Source organism: Gobius niger (assembly GCF_951799975.1).
Source record: "Gobius niger genome assembly, chromosome: 13".
Taxonomy (NCBI): Eukaryota; Metazoa; Chordata; class Actinopteri; order Gobiiformes; family Gobiidae; genus Gobius; species Gobius niger.
Window position 1 is genome coordinate 26,685,365 of NC_136864.1, and position 17,675 is coordinate 26,703,039.

General features: G+C 42.5%; 3 protein-coding genes across 3 annotated transcripts; all 3 read right to left on the reverse strand.

Annotated features, from left to right (window-relative positions):
* Window positions 1-1,435: 1,435 nt before the first annotated feature.
* Window positions 1,436-3,070, reverse strand: LOC306972799 (tripartite motif-containing protein 16-like; the record flags this gene model as incomplete). The annotated part of the gene is made up of 2 exons (XM_079569505.1): window positions 1,436-2,144; window positions 2,301-3,070. 2 exons carry the CDS (start codon window positions 3,068-3,070, stop codon window positions 1,436-1,438), a joined length of 1,479 nt encoding a protein of 492 aa, XP_079425631.1.
* Window positions 3,071-3,108: 38 nt separating this feature from the next.
* Window positions 3,109-11,294, reverse strand: LOC306972800 (nucleolin-like; the record flags this gene model as incomplete). The annotated part of the gene is made up of 8 exons (XM_079569506.1): window positions 3,109-3,176; window positions 6,058-6,236; window positions 7,835-7,961; window positions 8,041-8,171; window positions 10,067-10,208; window positions 10,283-10,458; window positions 11,091-11,214; window positions 11,276-11,294. The coding sequence occupies 8 exons, from the start codon at window positions 11,292-11,294 to the stop codon at window positions 3,109-3,111; spliced, it is 966 nt and encodes a 321-aa protein (XP_079425632.1).
* Window positions 11,295-12,498: 1,204 nt separating this feature from the next.
* LOC306972801 (tripartite motif-containing protein 16-like) lies at window positions 12,499-16,723 on the reverse strand (the record flags this gene model as incomplete). The annotated part of the gene is made up of 3 exons (XM_079569507.1): window positions 12,499-14,141; window positions 15,619-15,797; window positions 16,140-16,723. The coding sequence occupies 3 exons, from the start codon at window positions 16,721-16,723 to the stop codon at window positions 12,499-12,501; spliced, it is 2,406 nt and encodes an 801-aa protein (XP_079425633.1).
* Window positions 16,724-17,675: the final 952 nt, after the last annotated feature.

Below are 17,675 nucleotides of genomic sequence, written 5' to 3' on the forward strand. Positions count from 1 at the left end.
GGATTCCCTCAAGGCTTTTTTGGCGTACTACTGTTTGGTCTTGTATGTACAATTAGTTTGTCGTGCCTTAAAAATGCTATGTTTCCTTTAGCTCTTTCTTCTCTCATTTTCGGTAGTAGTTCTTTTCTTCTTCTTATGGTTTCTTCTGTATAATCGTCGTTAATAAAAACATTGGTTCCTGTAACCCGGCATTTCAAACATGTGCAGTGTCTGGTCAGTGCTGTGGACATTATTAAGGTAAGACACTGCAGGTGAAGAGGGGGGGAAATAAATGTAGAGACATCAGTGTGAAACCTTTGCTGTCGATTAAATATGAGCAACAAATGTATTGAAAGTTTTCTGTCATTTTCTGTTTTCATAAAGGGTCATTTACTGGTAAAAATGGCTAAAATTGTTTATATTTTGATGACGAAAGCTGAATAATAAATTGAGCCTGGTTTAACCTCTTAACCCCCAACTGAACCGACCACATTTTCTCCAGTTTGGCTTTACCCAAATCTAAAAGCTTGGAAAAAATGTCACTATAGCAACGAGAAAAAAGGATGAAAACGCAACAAAACAAGCAACACGCGACACACGAGAAATAAGAAATGAAAAACACTGGATATGAGGAATGACAAGGTTGGTCCATCAAGACTTTATTTTCATGTTCAGATAAATGACAAAAAGATTCAGATTCATTAGTGGAGCAAAAAACATCATTTTCCCTCATACACCGTCCTCCAGAGCCCAAAACTCTTTCTCTTGTCTATCACACAAGAATAGATTTATAAAATATATCACAGGTGTGTTAGAGTTGTATATGTTTCTCCCTCTTGGTTTAATATACGCGGTAACAAAGAACAGAAACAGTTAAACAATACAGCGGGTCGTGGATTGACATTGTAATGATGAGTCTTGAAGTAGATTCTGTATTTATGTTTGTTTTGCTTCTCTTTTACATGTTTTTAATCATTCACAGATAGTTCTGAACGTTCTCAGTGGATTTTCTCCAGAAAAATCACTGTCAGCGTGTGATGAAATAAAACCCCATTATCTGACTGCAGACAGAGTAAAATAATCCACTATCAGGGAAAACTCAGTGACATTATAGAAAACATTTACTTCCTTTGACATTTTGAAGTAAATGAGCACAGACTAAAACAAAGTTATTACTTGTTTAATTTATGATTTTGATTTGTTCTTGTGTAGAAAGTCGTGTGTGGAGGAAGAGATTTTCTAGTTTGTTTAAAATGATCAAATAAAATAAAGGTCAAATCCATGTGACTAAGTTTATTGAATTTGAAGCTTGTTTACGAGTCAGACCGATAAAATCACACATGTTCAGCTTTTTGACACAGGACAGACACAAGAACAGCAGTCATTTTGAAGTCCTTGTAAATATGGCAGGTACAGCAGGAAACTTTGATCAAACATTTAAAAAACTAGTGCAGTGTCATGTGAGTTTTGGAAAACATGCAGAATCTCCCCAGTAAACCTCAAGTCCAGCGTGCAGAGGCTGAGTGAAGGTGGTCTGGACTCTGTGCAGGAGGATCATGGTTTGATCCTTAACGCTGTAGAAGGACAGAGCTCCTGCGCTGTGGTCCAGGTAAACTCCCACTCTGTTTGAAACTGGACCCGGTACCTTTGAGCCGACGCTGTTGAACCAAAATGTGTAGAGATTATTCTCACACTGTAGGGCCCAGGATTTATTATTCAGTCCAAAGGCAGATTCATCATCATATCCTTTTCTGTTGATATCTTTATATGTTACTCCGATAAAAACCCGTCCCTTCCAGGTCAACTCCACCTCCCAGTAACAACGCCCCGTCAGACCCTCTCTCTTCATCACCTGCCACCAATATTCAAATCTGTGTGGATGATCAGGATAACTTTGGGGTTGGTTCATACATGTTGCTCTTCTGTTTCCCTCAGACAGAGACAGATAATAGTTAACTGTATTTGGGTCGAGTGTAATATCACATGCATATCTCAGGAAGTCCTCTCTAAAGTTGACGGGCTCAGGTTCAGGCAGTTTAAACTCTTTCAAAGTGAGCTGCAGTTTGTCTTTGAGCTCTGACACAGCTCTGGTCAGGTCCTCTAAGTTCCTCCTTGTCCTGGTCTGGATTCTGGACTCTGTCTCAGACTCAGTGCTTTGTGTGGCTCTCACCAGAGGAGGACAGAGCTGTATGAACTGGTTATGGTCTGGTGTGAGGGACAGTGTGTCCAGCTCAGAGAGGGTCCTCTTCAGCTCAGTGACGTCCCGCTGCAGTTTGTCCTGAAGCTCTTGGACTTGCTGTAGTTGGCTCTGCTCATCAGACCGGATCTGCTGCTCCACTTCAGAGCGTCTCTTCTCTAAAAGCAGGGCCATCTCTCTGAAGTCGTCCCCGCTGCGCTGCACTGCAGTCTGGGCGGAGCGGCTGATGTCCTGGGCCTGCTGTCGGAGCCTCTCCTGCTCCGTCTCTTTGTCCTGGAGGCTCTGGAGCAGCAGGGGCCTCCTGGTCTGCAGCTCCTCCTGTCTCTGGGCCCTCTCTGCTGCACAGGACACCGTGTCATGGCCCTTGTGTTGGTCCATGCAGCAGAGGTAACAGATGACCTGCTCATCTGTGCGGCAGAATATTTCCATCAGCTTGTTGTGTTGAGAGCAGAGGTTTTCCTGGAGTTTGTCGGAGGGCGCCACCAGCTGGTGTTTCTGAAGCATGGCCACTTCATGATGAGGCTGGAGGTGGCTCTCACAGTAAGAGACCAGACAGTGCAGACAGGATTTAACAGCTTTCAGCTTCCTCCCAGAGCACAGATCACACGACACGTCTCCAGGACCAGCGTAGCAGCGGTCAGGAGGGGGCGCTGTGAGCCCTGTCCTCTTCAGCTCCTCCAATAGATCAGCCAACACTGTGCTTTTGACCAGGACAGGCCTGGGAGTGAAGCTCTCTCTGCACTGAGGGCAGCTGAACCTCACCTGTTGGTCCCAGTGGGTTTGAATACAGTCCATGCAGTAGCTGTGTCCACAGGGAACAGTCACTGGATCCTTCAGTAAATCCAAACAGATGGAACAAGTTATGGCGTCCTGGTTCAGAGCTCTCTGCGCCATTTCTGCTCCGGTTGTGAGTGACTGTGTTAGTTTCATGTTTACTTAAATGAATCTCTGGTGTTTCCTGACGACAGAGGCTCCTCCCACCAGCTGCACCTGCCCAGAGCTGAGCAGGAAAAACGAAATATCAGAGATTGTTTTAAAGGTGCGCCGGCAACGAGTTTGTGTCAACTGTGTCAAACAGGTTTAGGATAAATGTAAGTCGATTATAACTAACTATAACTTCAAAACTCAACACACAAAGTATTCAAACAGACAGTATGTAATCCATGTGTTGAATGAATTATGAACTACTACATTCTCTATCAGTTACTGTTCTTACTATTTACTATTTGAGTATTTTGTGGCTGCAACAGTGAGAAAAATAAAGGTTTCTTATGTCACCAGAACTGGCAGCTTCTCCAACATTATTAGGTCCCTTCAGTCTCTGGTTCGTCTCCCTCCACAGTTCTCACGTCTCATCTTTAACCTGGTCCTTTGCTTTTACGTCTGCAGGGCCACCTTCAGATTGGGCGTCTGAAACGACAGGTTTCACTTTTTATTATATGTCATTTTCATGCATGTACGTGCTGTACTTTATGTGTGTGTGGACGGATATGTAAGAGTTTATCATTCCTACATTTGTTTTGTCTTTTTTTCTTTTATAAAACTCTGTCCAATGATCTGAAGTCGTACATTAATGTTGTTCTACCTGTAACACAGTGTGATATTAATATGAGGTTTTATCACTAAATAGTACCTTGTGCATCTTCAGTCTCAAGTTTAGAATCTTCCAAGTCATTTCCAGTTTGGTTCTGAATTTAAAAAAAATGATTGTATCTTCAATTCAATTCAATTCCATGTTTAATTTGAGCATCTGAGTTCCACAAAGTTCTTCACAGGAACAGCTTTCAGAGTAATCAAAGCCAAAGAAAGATACATGTGTAGGTGAAAAGGTGAATAAATAAATAACGTCTTCATAATTATATAGTGATATAGTCGTGTGGCAGAATTACGTAACGTCCTGTCGGGTTTGGAAATATAGTGTCCAGCAAACTTGACCAAAGGGCTAAAGGCTGGATTTATGAGAAATGAAGCAGACAGGATTGAGGCCTATGAAGTGCATCGCTGTAGTAATGTTGACCTCTGAACCCTTCGCCTGAACCGAGCACATTTTCTCCAGTTCGACTTCACCCAAATCTAAAAGCTTCTCGGAAAAACATTCAAATCGCGACAAAAAGGAGAAGTGACTGAGGATGAAAACACAGCAAAAAGCATCAACAGGGGCGAGAAAAAAGCTGCAACAATGCGAGGAAAAATCTTAGATTAGTTTTGTAGGTCTTAGCTTTCAAATGATGCGTTACTCTGGCCTTTAGGCGAGACGTTTTTAGATTTGGGTAAAGCCGAACTGGAGAAAATGTTCTGGGTTAAGGCAGAGGGTAAGAGTAAATGTACAATAAATACCAGCACTGGCCTTCTCTTCTTCCAGAACTTCAGGGTTAAGAGAAAGACCATAGATTTAATCATTAGAGATTAGTGGGTCCCATTCAGCCTCATTCATTATAAAGGTCCCGAGTCGTCTGTGAAACTTACATGGCTGCCAAGTCTCCTCCTACGAAGCCCGTTCCTTAAAAGGGCAAAAAGGCGGGGGCGGCTGAATGACTAATCTGACAAACAGCATCACTGAGAATTCAAACTTCATGACGTGACTAAACAAGCAGGTGCAGTTGTAGAGCAGAGTTTAGCAGTAAAAGTAGAACTGTAGTTATGTTAGCAAACATGCAGAAAGCTAACTGTAGCCTACCTGAACTGTTCTTCAATCGTTCATTTATTGTTTAACAGGACCCAGCCCTATAGGCGCCGATAATGTTCTTCCCAGTTAAAAAAAAAAGACGGGTCAGGATGGATCTCACACACTCGTAGTTCTGAGCCCAGCGCTCTACATGGAGCTAAACAAGCAGAACAACAGTCTGTCGCTGCACATTCATCATCTCAATATCTTTCTTCAACACAAGAAGACTAAGTGAAGGATCAGTTACAGGCCTACAGCCTCATGCCTTTGTAAAATGATGTCATCTACATGCATCAAGTAAAACAAACAAAAAGTCACACATGTATGAACACAGACCAGACACTTAAAAATGTAACATGATTTTTTATTTTTAAATTCATTACAACGTTGAGCGTCATTGAACAAATGTATAAATAATCAAAGATATTTGTGCTCGTGCTCAAAAGGACACTTCATCTGCTGCTCGCACGAAAATATGATCCCAAACTTCTTCACGTCCAAATATGACAAAGAGCAGCTCATCTTTCTACATATTCACAGAACAAAAGTGAAGGAATCAGTCGTGTGTTGTATTGGAGTTTGCTGAACAAAAAGGAACCTTGAAGAGCAGCTCAGTTTTTATTTACCACTTTGGTTTTCTTCTTTCCTTTCCCTGAAAAAGAACAACTTTTTATTGCTTTTTTTCTCAGCACAAACACATTAAACTCCAGAATGATTAAGTCAATTAGAAGTTGTGTTTGAAGAAATTACAACATGTGGTTAAAGTCCCCATAATGTGGACACAGAGTCTTCAATTATGTTATATTTCCTCCAATATATTCATACACTAAGTCAGGCCCGTGGGCCACACTCGGTCTCCCAGTGCTTCAATCTGAGGGCCCTGAGGCAATTCTCAATTTAAAAATGATCTTTTTTCTATTTATTATAATGTTAATAAAACCCATTTTACAGCACCAGTGCATCACAGCGTCTGTTGGATTTGGATTAGTTCTACTGTACATTTATGTTTGCTCTGGAATATCAATAACTGAATCAAATCAACACTTTCCTGATTAGTTTAGTTGTGATTTGCAAACCAGCACAACACAGTGTGCTTCTCTCACTTTGATCTGTTTGAAAACATATTTACATGTGAAGGATCATGTTTATGATATTGCAGATCCTGAATGTAGAACTGCAGCCCATGAACCATTGCCCTCAGTACATTGTTCATTACCTGGAGTTTGGCCGTTCTTGGCTCCTCTGTGCTGTCCTCTCTCTCCGGTGTCCGGGGCCTGGGAGTGTTTGGGCCGAGCGAAGGCCACGCCCACTTTTTTCCCGTCGATCTCAACGTCCTCCGCTGCCTCTTTGGCTCGTCTGCACGAGTCAGTGCTCTCAAAGTCGACAAAGCCAAACCTAAGGAACAAATGAGAGTGATTCACAGAGGCCCAGCTCCAGACTCATTGTAATGTGTCATTAATGAGCACGTGACTTCAAGATAAGTGTCCGATACACTGGCCCGAGAGTGTTTGTTAAAAAAGTACAGCAAAGCCTTAAGGGCAAAAATAAAGTTTTACATTAGAAAACTGCGACAAAAAATGTAATAAATGTACAGACGATAAATATTGTGTGACATTTCTTGAGCGATACATCGATATAGTAATCATTGTTACAGCCCTAACACTTGTAATCACTACATACACATGATGGCCACTGGGAGGCGCAACACGCCTATGCCAGTTAATCCACTGTATCCAGTGTTTTCAATCAGCATTTTCAATTGTCTGATTAATTTGTCCTATTTGATGTGAGACTGTTTTTCCTACTGCTCACTCATGACCTGCACTTTGACCGGCAGAACTAAAGGAAAAGACCAACAGCTCTGAGATTAGGAGGAAAGACTTTTCCTATTTCAAAATGACCATCTATAAATTGCAATAATTGATTGACTGCGGAATTCTTCCGCAGTCAATTATTGGTTTTCATGTTCTTTATTATTATTCCTCTTCCATCTTTTTCCCGATTTTCTAGAGCTTTCAGCACCTTCATGCTTTGTGCAATTTATGCAAGTTATGCATCAAAATGTTCTGCATGTTGAGGAGAAGGGTGCTATTACTTTTGGGACTTCTGCAACTTACGGTTTTTCCGCAATCGGCCGAAATGTTGGAGATTTTTCCCATTGACTTATAATGGGGCTTCCGCAAATCCATGCTTTTCTGCACTTTTTTCTGCATTTTCTGCAATTTCTGCACTTTGTGCATGTTCAGCATCTGCAACTTGTGGGTTTTGAAAAAAAATTGTCCTTCTGCAGTTTTCCAGTTTTTTTATACGGGAGTTTGAAATGTTTGCATTGGTGTGTATGGGGGAATCCAGCCAATGGGGAGACTCCAGGCCTTTCAGCCATTTGTGCAGCTTCTGCCAATCAAGCACTGAGGCCATTTCAACAGTTTGACCAGTTTATGGAATTTAAAAGTTTATGCAATATTAACAATTTATGCAAAGTAACCACTTCATGGGATTTAACCAGTTAATGCATTTTAAAGCGTTTATGCAACTTAAGAGTTCATGCCATTTAGGATTTATGCATTTTAAAGCGTTTATGCAATTTACATAATTATGCAAATTAAACCATTAATGCATTTTACCACTTTATGCAGTTTATACAGTTTATGCAACATGACATTTTATGCATTTTACCAGTTTATGCAAATTTGATTATGCAATTTGAAGAGTTTATGCAATTTCTGCATTCGCTTCCCGCATTTCCGCAGTCAATCGCAATGGCGCAGCCATTGCATTTCTAGTTTTTTATTATTATTTATTTTGTTTCTATCTTGATCCTCTTGAAGCACAAAGAACAAGCTCTCATCATTGTGTCTCTTCTTCATCTATAATGTGGTGCAGTCCTGGTTTTAAGTACCACTGTGTGCTGCCCCCTGCAGGTTACCTCATGTGTGTACAGCTCCAGTATCTCACTCATACAATCCCATCTGTGCACTTCCTGTTTGACTCACTTCCTTGACAGTCCAGTGTCTTTATCCACAAATATCCGTGAACTGGAGGCTCCCTCAAACGCCTCGGTCAGAGTGTCCGCTGTGGTTTTCTCATGGAGGCCCAGGACAATCAGGGTTTTAGACGGGACTGGAACAACCATCATAAAGCACGACTATCACCATTTACTGATTGATTTGGTCTGAATGCAGTCCGCTGTGTCACCAACCTTGTGCCGGCTCGGCTTTCCACTTCAAACCAAACTGGACTTTGAGCGGCCTCTTCTGAATCGCACTGTTTTTGGACGACTTCAGAGCCTTCGCCGCATGTGCCACAGACGCAAACTCCACAAAAGCAAATCTGTGCAGGAAAAGGCAAACACGCTGTATCAATAAGCTCAATAAATGCTCTATCCAGCGGTTTCTAATCTGAGCTCAGAAATCTACATCCTGTAACCCGGCATTTCAAACATGTGCAGTGTCTGGTCAGTGCTGTGGACATTATTAAGGTAAGACACTGCAGGTGAAGAGGGAGGGAAATAAATGTAGAGACATCAGTGTGAAACCTTTGCTGTCGATTAAATATGAGCAACAAATGTATTGAATGTTTTAAGTAAGTTTTCATAAAGGGTCATTTACTGGTAAAAATGAGTAAAATTGTTTATATTTTGGTGACGAAAGCTGAATAATGGATCGAGCCTGGTTTAACCTCTTAACCCCCACCTGAACCGAGCACATTTTCTCCAGTTTGGCTTTACCCAAATCTAAAAGCTTGGAAAAAATGTCACTATAGCAACGAGAAACGAGGATGAAAACACAACAAAAATGTGATCAAAGAGCGACAAAACCAACAATAATACAACAAAAAAGTGCGACAACTTGACAAAAAGGTCAAGATCCGTCTTGATCTTGAGCTTTCAAATGAGCCGTTATACTGCACTGTTGCTCTCCAGTCGAGTCGCTTTCAGATTTGGGTAAAGCTGAACTGGAGTAAATACACTTGGTTAAGGCGGGGTAAGTGGTAAATATTTCACATGTGTTTATTTTGTGACATATTCGTTAAAAAGATCTTTTCAGACGGGATTTTGGATCTTGTTTGGTTTAAATAAGCTGGAGAAAAATGATGTAAAAATTCAAATTTCGCCTTGTTTTTTGAGGTTTGAAACTCAATAAATCAGTCTAAGATATGAAAAAATTCCCTCTGGAAAAAAGTGTGAAATACCTCGAGTCCATGATGGAAAAGTTCAAGTCTTTGGAGCGACTGAAGTGGAGATATCGCTGCAAGAGTGTAAAGAAAAGCTCTTTCTTCTTGAGTTTGCTGCAAACGTCTCCCACAAAGGAAATGACCACACTGCAAAAAGTGGATTCTAAGCAAGTAAAAAAGGTCTTACTTTAAGAAATAAGTTCTTATTTTTTCCCTAAAAAGTAATAATGTCTTGACGAGCAAAGTTTTCTTGAGAAAAACAATCTTGTTTTAGGAAATAAAATCTAGCCATTTCTTGTTCAGATATATTTGCTAAAAACATGCTAATTTATCTTGTAACAAGAAATAAAAACTTCAGTTTTAGACAAAGAATATTTTTTCTTATTTTAAGAAAAACTAAGATCACAACAACTCTTAATGTAAGAACTGATTCTCACAGAGAGATAATACATTCCATTCGGTTTGAGCCTCAGCTTCACAGCTCGAAGGTCCTGGGTTCGATTCCCACCAGGACGGGGCCTTTCTGTGTGGAGCTGTTCTCCCCGTGTCTACCACTAAAAACATGTACAATAGGTGAATCCTCCAGCAGGTGATTCTGACCATCAGCCTGGCTCCACATCATGGAGACGGGTCTCCGGGCGTGGGCAATACTTTCCTTAAATATTAGTATTCATTAAGAACATTTTGCTTAAATCAAGCAACATTTAAGTAAAATATCCCACAATTTTTCACTAAATAAGAATGTTTTCCTTAAATTATTGCATTTTCTGAGGACATTTTGCTTAATTCTAGCTATTTATTTGCTTAAATTTAGTGTTTCTTTCTTGTTTTATGATAAGAAAAATATTCTAGAAAAAAGAATTCTTAGCAAGAAAAAAATGCTGACCCCATTGGCAGAATTTTTTCCTTAAAACAAGACAAAATGTCTTATTTTAAGATTTTTTTCCCTTGTTTTTATTCGGGCACTTTTTGCAGTGCAGACTTGGATGACGGAGTCTTATCGACGGGATTCCCTGCAACACGTGGATACCAAACCTGCATAAAAGATTTACCCCTTGGATTTCCCGTCGCTCTGAGGAATGCGGATCTGCACGGCGCTCTTGAAGATCTTCTTGAGGAGTTTGGGCTTCAGGACGTCTTCTCTTGTAGCAGAGGATGGGAGGTTTTCCACATGGACACAACGCAGATTTCTGCCTGTTCACAAAGTTTAAACACGTATTAACCCTTTGTAGCTGAGCTGAAGACAAAACACTACACGAATGCAGTACTTTTCTGAACTTCCTGTGGATCTTTCTTCTTCTTCTTCTTCTTCTTCTTCGCCGCGTCGGCCTCTTTGGCTTTAGCCTTGGAGATTTTCAAGGGTTTGTCGAGCAGCTTCTGTCCATTTAACGCGAGCGCTTTGGTCAGGTCCATCTGGGAGGCCAGGTCGACAAACGCGTGCTTTCTACAACACAAACAACTGTTTTTAAAAGAAACAAAGAGGTGTCTTCAAACAACGGAGGATTTAAAACAATTCTCCCTGATTTTATGTCACATTTTTGTCATTTTTTGTCACATTTTTGTCACATTTTTGTCATTTTTGTCATTTTTGGTCATTTTTTGTCACATTTTGTCATATTTTTGTCATTTTTTCGTTAATTTTTATCACATTTTTGTCATTTTTTTGGTCATTTTTTTGTCACATTCACAGCTTTTTTCCAGAAGCTTTTGGATTGGGGTAAAGCCAAACTGGAGAAAATGTGCTTGGTTCAGGTGGGAGTTAAGGGGTTAAAGGAACGACACCTGATTTTTTTTCTAGTCATGGAACAACATTATGACTTTTAGTTTATTGGAAACTCTATTTCATGAACTTACAGGCTGGTTTTCTTGCATTTTTGTCAAAGTGACCCTGCAAAATTGTGAAATGAGCGTAAAAACACATCACATTGACTTTGCTCAATATCCCACTTTAGGAACTGTATTTGTATATTTGATCGTCTTCTGCATTCGACACATTCATCATCAAGTATAACGTGATTCCTGCTGTTGTTATCACTGTGTTGCCACATCTATGAGGCAGATAAAGTCCACACTCACTTGGCTTTGTCCAGTCGAATGTCCTGCACCAGGAGAGACTGCGTCATGAAGTAGTTTGCTAAAGAATTTCGGATTTCCTCGTAATATTTAGAGTTGTCCAAGTTTCCCACATAAAGGCAGTAACCTACAAACAGAGATGTTATCAACCTCTCGTCTGTTACACATTAGCTCCATTCTAGCTTTACATTCACTGAACCAGGTCATGAAGAAGAAAGACACAATTCTTCCTCTGGTCGTCAGTAAAATGGAGCCGAAGGAAAACTTTTGGATAGAGAGACTTTAGAGACACGTTTATTCATGATGAGCCTCATTCAAAACACATCATAAATCTGCACTCGTGGTCTTTCTATGCAGATATTTTTATCATTAGGTTTTTTGTACTACATTGTTATTACTACAGTGAAGCTCAGACCAGACTTCATACAGAAACATACTACTACTACTACTACTACTACTACTACTACTACTACTACTGCTACTACTACTACTACTACTACTACTACTACTACTACTACTACTACTACTACTACTACTACTACTATGTTTCGTGGGTAAAGTAGATAAATAGATTTACCTTGACATGTTCCAGCATTGGTAATAACTTTAAGCTTCTGGTAAATGACTTTTAGAAATCAATCCTAAAACTAATGAGCTTTAATTTTATAATACAGTTTTACTGGACACTAATGTAGATGTAAACTATTCAAACTGCACCTTTTTCATTAAAACACGGCCAAGCAACACGAGAAATAAGAAATGACAAACACTGGATATGAGGAATGACAAGGTTGGTCCATCAAGACTTTATTTTCATGTTCAGATAAATGACAAAAAGATTCAGACTCATTAGTGGAGCAAAAAACATCTTTTTCCCTCATACACCGTCCTCCAGAGCCCAAAACTCTTTCTCTTGTCTATCACATAAGAATAGATTTATAAAATATATCACAGGTTTGTTAGAGTTGCATATTTTTTTCCCTCTTGGTTTCATATACGCGGTAACAAAGGACAGAAATAGTTAAACAATACAGCGGGTCGTGGATCGACATTGTAATGATGAGTCTTGAAGTAGATTCTGTATTTATGTTTGTTTTGCTTCTCTTTTACATGTTTTTAATCATTCACAGATAGTTCTGAACGTTCTCACTGGATTTTCTCCTGAAAACTCACTGTCAGCGTGTGATAAAATAAAACCTCATTATCTGACTGCAGACAGAGTAAAATAATCCACTATCAGGGTGGAGTTTATTGAATTTGAAGCTTGTTTACGAGTCAGACCGATAAAATCACACATGTTCAGCTTTTTGACACAGGACGGACACAAGAACAGCAGTCATTTTGAAGTCCTTGTAAATATGGCAGGTACAGCAGGAAACTTTGATCAAACATTTAAAAAACTAGTGCAGTGTCATGTGAGTTTTGGAAAACATGCAGAATCTCCCCTGTAAACCCGAAGTCCAGCGTGCAGAGGCTGAGTGAAGGTGGTCTGGACTCTGTGCAGGAGGATCATGGTTTGATCCTTAACGCTGTAGAAGGACAGAGCTCCTGCGCTGTGGTCCAGGTAAACTCCCACTCTGTTTGAAACTGGACCCGGTACCTTTGAGTCGACGCAGTTGAACCAAAATGTGTAGAGACTTTTCTCACACTGTAGGGCCCAGGATTTATTATTATTTCCAAAGGCAGATTTAACAAATCCTTTTCTGTCGATATCTTTATATGTTACTCCGATATAAACTCCTCCCTTCCAGGTCAACTCCACCTCCCAGTAACAACGCCCCGTCAGACCCTCTCTGCTCAACACCTGGCTCCAAGAACTAAATCTGTGTGGATGATCAGGATGACTTTGGGATTGGTTCATATATGTTACTCTTCTGTTTCCCTCAGACAGAGACAGATAATCGTTGGCTGTATTTGGGTCGAGTGTAATATCACATGCATATCTCAGGAAGTTCTCTTTAAAGTTGACGGGCTCAGGTTCAGGCAGTTTAAACTCTTTCAAAGTGAGCTGCAGTTTGTCTTTGAGCTCTGACACAGCTCTGGTCAGGTCCTCTAAGTTCCTCCTTGTCCTGGTCTGGATTCTGGACTCTGTCTCAGACTCAGTGCTTTGTGTGGCTCTCACCAGAGGAGGACAGAGCTGTATGAACTGGTTATGGTCTGGTGTGAGGGACAGTGTGTCCAGCTCAGAGAGGGTCCTCTTCAGCTCAGTGACGTCCCGCTGCAGTTTGTCCTGAAGCTCTTGGACTTGCTGTAGTTGGCTCTGCTCTTCAGACCGGATCTGCTGCTCCACTTCAGAGCGTCTTTTCTCTAAAAGCAGGGCCATCTCTCTGAAGTCGTCCCCGCTGCGCTGCACTGCAGTCTGGGCAGAGTGGCTGATGTCCTGGGCCTGCTGTCGGAGCCTCTCCTGCTCCGTCTCTTTGTCCTGGAGGCTCTGGAGCAGCAGGGCCCTCCTGGTCTGCAGCTCCTCCTGTCTCTGGGCCCTCTCTGCTGCACAGGACACCGTGTCATGGCCCTTGTGTTGGTCCATGCAGCAGAGGTAACAGATGAGCTGCTCATCTGTGCGGCAGAATATTTCCATCAGCTTGTTGTGTTGAGAGCAGAGGTTTTCCTGGAGTTTGTCGGAGGGCGCCACCAGCTGGTGTTTCTGAAACATGGCCACTTCATGATGAGGCTGGAGGTGGCTCTCACAGTAAGAGACCAGACACTGCAGACAGGATTTAACAGCTTTCAGCTTCCTCCCAGAGCACAGATCACACGACACGTCTCCAGGACCAGCGTAGCAGCGGTCAGGAGGGGGCGCTGTGAGCCCTGTCCTCTTCAGCTCCTCCACTAGATCAGCCAACACTGTGCTTTTGACCAGGACAGGCCTGGGAGTGAAGCTCTCTCTGCACTGAGGGCAGCTGAACCTCACCTTTTGGTCCCAGTGGGTTTGAATACAGTCCATGCAGTAGCTGTGTCCACAGGGAACAGTCACTGGATCCTTCAGTAAATCCAAACAGATGGAACAAGTTATGGCGTCCTGGTTCAGAGCTCTCTGCGCCATTTCTGCTCCGGCTGTGAGTGATGTTTACACAAATGAATCTCTGGTGTTTCTGACGACAGAGGCTCCTCCCACCAGCTGCACCTGCCCGGACCTGAGGAGGACGCTCTTCAATATTAAAGATTCCTTTTAAGGCATCTCGGAAGTGAGTTTGTGTCAAACAGGTTTAGTGACATTTAAGCACAATTTAATCCTTTATGGAAAAATAGTCTCAAAGCTTTCTCTTCAAAACATCCACGAGCCAAAACATTTCATAGAAAATAGATATCCATTCATGAAGTTCATGTAATCTTTTGTATTATGTTTCGTGGGTAAAGTAGATAAATAGATTTACCTTGACATGTTTCAACATTGGTAATAACTTTAAGCTTCTGGTAAATGACTTTTAGAAATCAATCCTAAAACTAATGAGCTTTAATTTTACAATACAGTTTTACTGGACACTAATGTAGATGTAAACTATTCAAACTGCACCTTTTTCATTAAAACACGGCCAAGCAACAAGAGAGATAAGAAATGACAAACACTGGATATGAGGAATGACAAGGTTGGTCCATCAAGACTTTATTTTCATGTTCAGATAAATGACAAAAAGATTCAGACTCATTAGTGGAGCAAAAAACATCATTTTCCCTCATACACCGTCCTCCAGAGCCAAACATGAGATTTGATTCATTATAACATTTTTTTCCTTGTCCATCACACAAGAATATCTTTATTTTCTATCTAACCCTTATTAAACCAGGAAAGTCCCACTAAGATTAAAAACCTCTTTTTCAAGCGAGTCCTGGCCAAGAGGCGGCAAAAGACACAGTCACAGAATCACACACACGTTATATACACATGAAAAACAGGCACAAAGTCAAAAAGTCAACTCAAGTGCTCTCAATCTGGACTTAAAAGCGATCAATGAAATAAGTTCAGTTCACTTTGATCAAACATTTAAAAAACTAGTGCAGTGTCATGTGAGTTTTGGAAAACATGCAGAATCTCCCATGGTGTAAACCCGAAGTCCAGCGTGCAGAGGCTGAGTGAAGGTGGTCTGGACTCTGTGCAGGAGGATCATGGTTTGACCCTTAACGCTGTAGAAGGACAGAGCTCCTGCGCTGTGGTCCAGGTAAACTCCCACTCTGTTTGAAACTGGATCCGGTACCTTTGAGTGGACACTTTTGAACCAAAATGTGTAGAGACTTTTCTCACACTGTAGGGCCCAGGATTTATTATTCAGTCCAAAGGCACATTCATCATCACAACATTTTCTGTTGATATCTTTATATGTTACTGCGATATAAACCACTCCCTTCCAGGTCAACTCCACCTCCCAGTAACATCGCCCCGTCAGACCCTCTCTGCTCAACACCTGGCTCCTATACCTAAATCTGTGTGGATGATCAGGATAATTTTGGCGTTGGTTCAAATATGTTGCTCTTCTGTTTCCCTCAGACAGAGACAGATAATCGTGGGCTGTATTTGGGTCGAGTGTAATATCACATGCATATCTCAGGAAGTCCTCTCTAAAGTTGAGTTCAGGTTCAGACAGTTTAAACTCTTTCAAAGTCAGCTGCAGTTTGTCTTTGAGCTCTGACACAGCTCTGGTCAGGTCCTCTAAGTTCCTCCTTGTCCTGGTCTGGATTCTGGACTCTGTCTCAGACTCAGTGCTTTGTGTGGCTCTCACCAGAGGAGGACAGAGCTGTATGAACTGGTTATGGTCTGGTGTGAGGGACAGTGTGTCCAGCTCAGAGAGGGTCCTCTTCAGCTCAGTGACGTCCCGCTGCAGTTTGTCCTGAAGCTCTTGGACCTGCTGTAGTTGGCTCTGCTCTTCAGACCGGATCTGCTGCTCCACTTCAGAGCGTCTTTTCTCTAAAAGCAGGGCCATCTCTCTGAAGTCGTCCCCGCTGCGCTGCACTGCAGTCTGGGCAGAGCGGCTGATGTCCTGGGCCTGCTGTCGGAGCCTCTCCTGCTCCGTCTCTTTGTCCTGGAGGCTCTGGAGCAGCAGGGGCCTCCTGGTCTGCAGCTCCTCCTGTCTCTGGGCCCTCTCTGCTGCACAGGACACCGTGTCATGGCCCTTGTGTTGGTCCATGCAGCAGAGGTAACAGATGACCTGCTCATCTGTGCGGCAGAATATTTCCATCAGCTTGTTGTGTTGAGAGCAGAGGTTTTCCTGGAGTTTGTCGGAGGGCGCCACCAGCTGGTGTTTCTGAAGCATGGCCACTTCATGATGAGGCTGGAGGTGGCTCTCACAGTAAGAGACCAGACAGTGCAGACAGGATTTAACAGCTTTCAGCTTCCTCCCAGAGCACATATCACACGACACGTCTCCAGGACCAGCGTAGCAGCGGTCAGGAGGGGGCGCTGTGAGCCCTGTCCTCTTCAGCTCCTCCATTAGATCAGCCAACACTGTGCTTTTGACCAGGACAGGCCTGGGAGTGAAGCTCTCTCTGCACTGAGGGCAGCTGAACCTCACCTGTTGGTCCCAGTGGGTTTGAATACAGTCCATGCAGTAGCTGTGTCCACAGGGAACAGTCACTGGATCCTTCAGTAAATCCAAACAGATGGAACAAGTTATGGCGTCCTGGTTCAGAGCTCTCTGCGCCATTTCTGCTCCGGCTGTGAGTGATGTTTACACAAATGAATCTCTGGTGTTTCCTGACGACAAAGGCTCCTCCCAAATGTGCCTGCCCAGACCTGAAGAGGACGCTCTTCAATATTAAAGATTCCTTTTAAGGTGTAATGGCCGTATTACAGTTAGTGGGTGTGGGACTACCTGTATGACCCACAAACTCCCAGTAATCCAATCTACCAAACAACGCCACCCTGGGTTATAGTGCCAGGGACACTTTCAAAGAGGACTCGCAAGTTCGTGACTGAGTGGACCAGGAGACGTAATTGAAAAGCCACAATATTTATTTAAATCAGTCAGTGTGAAATACAGTTGGATAGATTCTATTTAAAAACACTATAGGCCTCATTCACACATAAAACCAAACATTTGTACCATAGACCACGTTTCCCAAAGCAGCAGCCCCCCCCAAATGTTCCAAGTCTGTGCTATATGTCCTACCGGAGAGTCGCGCCGGTCCACGCGGTGTCGACTGGCTTGGCACGGCGCGCCAGCTGCGCACACAGATGCAGCCAACCTGGGACCAGGGCAGTGTCCGCGCTAGTCTCTAGCAGTCTTTACACCGTATCGTTCGGATTGGGGGCGAAGGGGCGAAGGGGATCTGGAGCCAGGTGAGACGGGAGAGGGAGGAAAAGGGATTGGGCGAGGAACAAAAACTAATGACAGGAGAAGGGACCAAGGGGGAAGGAGCCAATGTAGAAGGGACCAACGGAGAAGGAGAGGCCCGCTCGGATTCCAATCCTGAGAAAGGTACATTTTTAGACACAATTGATCCTATATGGCTGTAGAAAACCTGCGCAGCAGGGAAGAGCACACGTAGCCTACTTACCCAAAAAGCGCTTCGGCGCTGCACGTATTTGAACGGAGAACGCCAAACGGATGGCGGAAACTGAGTGCCACGCTAAATAAGGGGACGCTAATTAGTGAA